Genomic DNA, 5,148 nt, shown 5'->3' with positions numbered 1-5,148 from the left:
TGCAAGATTGGGAGGTTCTAGCTGCCATGAGCATGTCAAACCTTCCTTCCTTCCCTCTAAGTAAAATTGCTGTGGCAATCAGATGAACTGCTTGAAGCTGATATAAATTGAGCTGTGACATTCAGATATAAGTACTGATTAACAGTTCCCTTTGGACTAAGACTTTTTGAACTTCTTTAAAGAGAAGTCAGTCAGCTTAAGTAACATTGACCTGTTGATCAAGGTTTTTAGGGGCTAGTATTACTTCAATGAATTCAGTAGCATCACACCTGTGCAAGCAAGTTCAGGCCTGGGACCTGCATAGTTAAATATAAATTTTGTGTGTTAGGAGAACTTCCATGAAGTAGAAAGAGTAGGGAACATTGTTTTCATAGCAGGCAAAATTCTGCTTTTATTAAAGTCAGCAGGAGTTTGGGCATTGACTTCTCCAAGGGAGCAGTGATTTGCCACAAGTTTAGTATTTCCATTTCACTCTCTTCAGTGAGCAGATAGGTGCTGTTATGGCATTCCATCTTTTTCATTTGTAATTATCCATATTTAAGTACAGGATATATACAGTTTCAATCTCTCTAGGGCTTATTTTGTCTCTGTTTCTCATGGCTATGAATGTTGTATCAATGCTTAGGCCTGCACTTCAAAAGCTCGGGCAAAAACATTAAAAAAACCTTACCCAGCAGTTTGGAAAGTTGCTAAGGTTGCAAACTCTAGTTAACTGATAGAAGCAATCTGGATGAGAGGCAACATGAGCCCTTGAGGGATGCTGGCTTTTGTTACCTGATATATTCTGCTTTTTTCCGTCTCCACGGAAACACAGTGGCACGCTAGTGCAAAAGATGGGGAGTGGGCACCCTGCGTATGGGAGGGGATGTTCCCTGCAGCACCTTTAGGCTGTGCTGTGCCAAGACGCTGAGTGCCTGGGGCTCACTTGAGCTGAGTCACGGCATGCAACTCTACCAGGCTCGTTTCTTGGTTTGGAAAAAGGGAAGGAAGGGTCTCTCCTGGGCTGCTTTTCTTCATGTCATCTGTAGAGTTTGTAGCCAGCTTTGCTCTCCCGCCACATCGATAATGATCTGCTTTGCATGAAACCTCTCATTGCAGGTAGGAAGGATGAGCTCCTATGCTGACATCTGCGGGTCCAAGCATGCGCAGGGCAGCACTGAGGGAGGGTACCAACGCTACGGAGTTCGGTCCTACCTGCATCAGTTTTATGAGGACTGCACAGCTTCAATATGGGAGTATGAGGATGATTTTCAGATCCAGAGATCGCCGAGCAGGTGGAGCTCTACATTCTGGAAGGTACTACCTGTTGCTGTTTAGTGGAGAGAGAAATTCCCATTTCAAGACTTTTCCATGCAACTAATGGTTTTAGGTAGTCATCCAGAAAGGCCTTGTGTTGCTCAGTTTTCCCTGAGATGACTGAATAATCATCTTTCTGAAAGCAGGGTGCTCTTACCAAGATACATCAGCTTCCAAGGGAGTTCTGGGGTCTTTGGATCCTCTAGTTTCTCTGTCACAAGGAGCCATGTCACTGAAACATCAAAGTCTTGTCTGGGAAACCCCACCCATAGCTTGAAAGTGTAGTTTACCTCTGCTCTGCACTCACAATAGTCCTGCCAGGTTATTGGGAATAGGACTGGTAGGTTAGCAGCAGTAACTCTGGGACTGCGTGATCTAGGGATCAAGAAAACTGCAAGATCTCCATTAAGGTCAGGGAACTTGACAGAATTGGAGGACACCAGAGATTGGAAGGGGCCTGTGAAGCCATCTCATCCACCCTCTCTGCTTTGATGGTACGGCCATTCTGTGTGAACCAAATTTTGCACTTATATTTGAAATGTGCTAGAAGTATTCTAGTGATCTGTTCATGGCAATAGCAACTTCCTTCTAATCCCTGCAAAGGAAAGACATTTCATGAGGTGAAATCAAGTGGTGGATATGACACAGACTATCAGCAGGGACTGAACTGTCGATGCTAACCACCACCTAAAGCTAGAGAAATAATCAGTCACACAGCACTGGGGTTAAACTGTGATCCTCTCTGTGATGGGGCCTGTGGACATGAAATGCTATTTAGATGTATAGATGTACATTCCATTGTTTCCAGAAATGTCAATACTGAATTATATAAATATGAGTTGTAAAAAGACAGTTTCTCCATATATTCTAGTTCTAGTAGGGCCACATATGACCTAAAAGAAAAATATCAGCCTTCTCCTAGAAGAGGGAACTGTACCTGCAAGACACGGTGAAAGCTAAATGCCTCCTAGGACCACTTACCAACTAAAAACTGGAAAGGCATATTAATTAATTGGGGTTTTTGTTTCTTTCTTTGTTTTCCAGGTCGGACTCATCTCTGGGATGGCTTTTATGCTGATAGGTTTAACGGTTCTTGTAGTGGGTTTTCTTGTGCCACCGAAAATCGAAGCTCTTGGGAAAGATGATTTTGTTGTGGTGGATACTCGTGCTGTTCAGTTTAATGGGTCCCTTGATATATGCAAGCTGGCAGGAGCAATCTTGTTTTGCGTTGGAGGGTCCACCGTGGCAGCGTGTCTGCTGATGTCTGCTTTTGCTAAAAGTTACTCCAAAGAAGAAAAGTACCTCCAGCAAAGATTTAAAGAGAGAATAGCTGATATAAAAGCCCATGCAAACCCAGTCACAAAAGCGCCAGCACCGGGAGAGTCAAAGATACCTGTCACTTTGTCCAAAGTTCAAAATGTCCAACCTTTATCTGAAACCTGATGCTTTCCTTAGGTTTTGTTTCTCACTTGCAGATCACTTCAACTGGAAAATACCAGCTGTTGTTGGCATATGTGCTAGTTAATTACAACATCGAGTGCTCTGCTATACAAACACACAGCTGATGGGGAAGCTGCTCCAATACAAATTTAGGATTGGGAAAAGGGAAATTATGTGATTAGACCTGTGACCAATATATTCAGTGTATTTGAACATTTTAATCTGTGTTGAACCAGTAAGTCTTTGCAGCAACGATTAGGTGTTTAGCTTATCAGATTGCATCCCTGGAAAACATAGGGTGCGTTTATGACAGCTGTACCAGGAACACCCTAGATCCTACTGTTTAAAGTTTAGATGAATTGGCTTTTTGTTTAATTTTCTTCTTGCCTTTAAAATACTCTTTAGTCTTACTTTTACCGCCTGGTTCTGCTGTCTGGGAAGCCAAGATTCTGCCCTTGTAATTTGCACTTGTCCTCCTGTCACATGCTACAGTCTGTGTCGAAGTAATGCTGCACAGGTAAAACACACATGACAGTGAGCGCCCTTAATTTGATCCTGGCACATGTCGCTTCCCAGCAATGTTACTTTCTGGGAAAGGCAAGTTATACTTGATCCTGAGTTACAACTAACCTGTGCAAAACTGCCACTTTTGTCTTAGTCATTGCCATATTAACAAAAAATACAAAATAAAGATAAGAATTCATATAGGAGGAGGAACATCATACTTGTGTGTCTTTGGTTTGATACTGTTTTTTCATTATATTGTATTATGTTTGAAGCTTCTACAAAATGTTTCAGTTTTGGCTGGGTATGGATTACTAAATGTGGTTTGATATGCTCAGGCCCCGTATTCTGTCAGTACATTAATGCCATGTTAGATGACCTTGACATACTTATCTAAATTCATTTTGAAATGCTGTTTATATTTTTATAGAGGATAGAAAAAGTTATGCTTAACCAGATACATTTGTGTAAATGCTTACCTGAAGACTTGTCCTTTCACGGAAGACCCTTAATTATTTTCCCACCCAGGGCAATTATTTCACTGTCTTAATCTATGGATTTAAATTAAACTGTATAAAGAAAGATGTGACATTTGTACTCTCTGACAATATGTGCCATCCTATAGTTCTGTCTATTTTTTGAATGGATTGAATAAAATTCTAGGCGTGAGCCAACCATCAATTTCTTGAAAAATCTCTTTCTAATCAAAGGGGTTTCTCTATAAATCTAATATTTCAGTTTGAAAGGAGAAATTGGCAGTCGAAACTCACCGGTCTCTTAATGCAGTCTCTGTTTTCAGCTTTCATAGGTGAGGAAGTCACTTTGGTGCTGAACAAAAAAGATTCTAGCACACTAACGACAGGTAAATGGTAACAGCTGTGCTCTTTCCCGTGCTGATAAAACATTTTGTGGTCTGTGACTCTGTTTGTACTTCCACAGCTTAAATAAACCAGAACGTACGTGTTTGGAAGTTTCAGCTGAATCTGCGATAATTATCATGGCTGACAACAGCATTGGAAGTAAAATTTTCTTCTGAAAAGAAAGTGCCTATCTTAGCAACACAATTGCAGTGTCCAAACGTTAGCACTGAAAAGATGGACAGTCAAGAGCTCGTCACATGCACACGATTAGAGTGGATGAAATGAAGTAGGTTTTGGTGCATCTGACAATCCACTGGCACCCATATATTAGAAGTGCAAAAGCACATTGCACCCAATTGCTTAAAAATAAGATTGTAATCTCGAGGGAGAAATAGATGAAGCAGTGCTAAAGAGGAAAAGATGAGAAGACTGGTAAGGTGAGGAGCTGTGTATTATTTATAAAGAAAGCCAGCAAGAACAGGGGTGATGGGTAGCGATTCCTCACAAGGAAGGCACATGGCAGGACTGGGACACAGAGACAGGCTGTCACTGCTGCCACTTGTTAGTTATTCCAGGTAGAGAGGGACCTCAGCGCTTTCTTTACAGGTTGGGAGGAATTTTGTTTACTGCTATTATCTTTCACTGCTGTCAGGCTATCGGTGCACAGGCAGCAGAGAGTCAAGCTGTCCTGACCTTTTCAATGGGGAGTTTTTAATTAAAAATTGTGCATGGAAGAAATGTGACATTCTAAGTTTTACAGTGAAGTTCACCGAAGGAGGTGAGAGTGAGGGCTCCTGTAGCTATTACTGAGTCCCTTCTCCTCACCTGGCTTTTGTTAACACGGTACTGGAAGTTTGACTGAAAATCCAGCTAGAAAAGAAAACACAGGTTGGGCTTGTTTACCCAAAGTAGCTATATGGGTATACAGTTCTCCTTAAAACACACCCTACATGTAGATACACACATGCAAGTGTTGATAAATGTTTGTCCAGAGGACAGCTGACCTGAGAGAGAATGAATAGAGCTGATACAGGCACCAGGCATTCGA

The 5,148-nt window shown here is 41.7% G+C and overlaps 1 protein-coding gene across 1 annotated transcript; it reads left to right on the top strand.

Moving 5' to 3' along the window:
• Window positions 1-1,101: 1,101 nt before the first annotated feature.
• Window positions 1,102-3,067, top strand: NRSN1 (neurensin 1). Its single transcript, XM_009582116.1, has 2 exons — window positions 1,102-1,296; window positions 2,341-3,067. Exons 1-2 carry the CDS (start codon window positions 1,108-1,110, stop codon window positions 2,737-2,739), a joined length of 588 nt encoding a protein of 195 aa, XP_009580411.1. The 5' UTR covers window positions 1,102-1,107; the 3' UTR covers window positions 2,740-3,067.
• The last annotated feature ends 2,081 nt before the right edge of the window (window positions 3,068-5,148 follow it).

Source organism: Fulmarus glacialis, unplaced genomic scaffold (assembly GCF_000690835.1).
Source record: "Fulmarus glacialis isolate BGI_N327 unplaced genomic scaffold, ASM69083v1 scaffold28517, whole genome shotgun sequence".
In the NCBI taxonomy this organism is placed as follows: Eukaryota; Metazoa; Chordata; class Aves; order Procellariiformes; family Procellariidae; genus Fulmarus; species Fulmarus glacialis.
This window is presented reverse-complemented; position numbering and strand designations above follow the sequence as displayed.

What these genes read in the sequence shown, in the direction of transcription:
- NRSN1 (XM_009582116.1), top strand. Translation starts at nt 1,108, where the DNA reads ATGAGCTCCTATGCTGACATCTGCGGGTCCAAGCATGCGCAGGGCAGC. An exon ending in GGAGCTCTACATTCTGGAAG is followed by an intron (nt 1,297 to 2,340) that starts GTACTACCTGTT and finishes TTTGTTTTCCAG; the next exon opens with GTCGGACTCATCTCTGGGAT.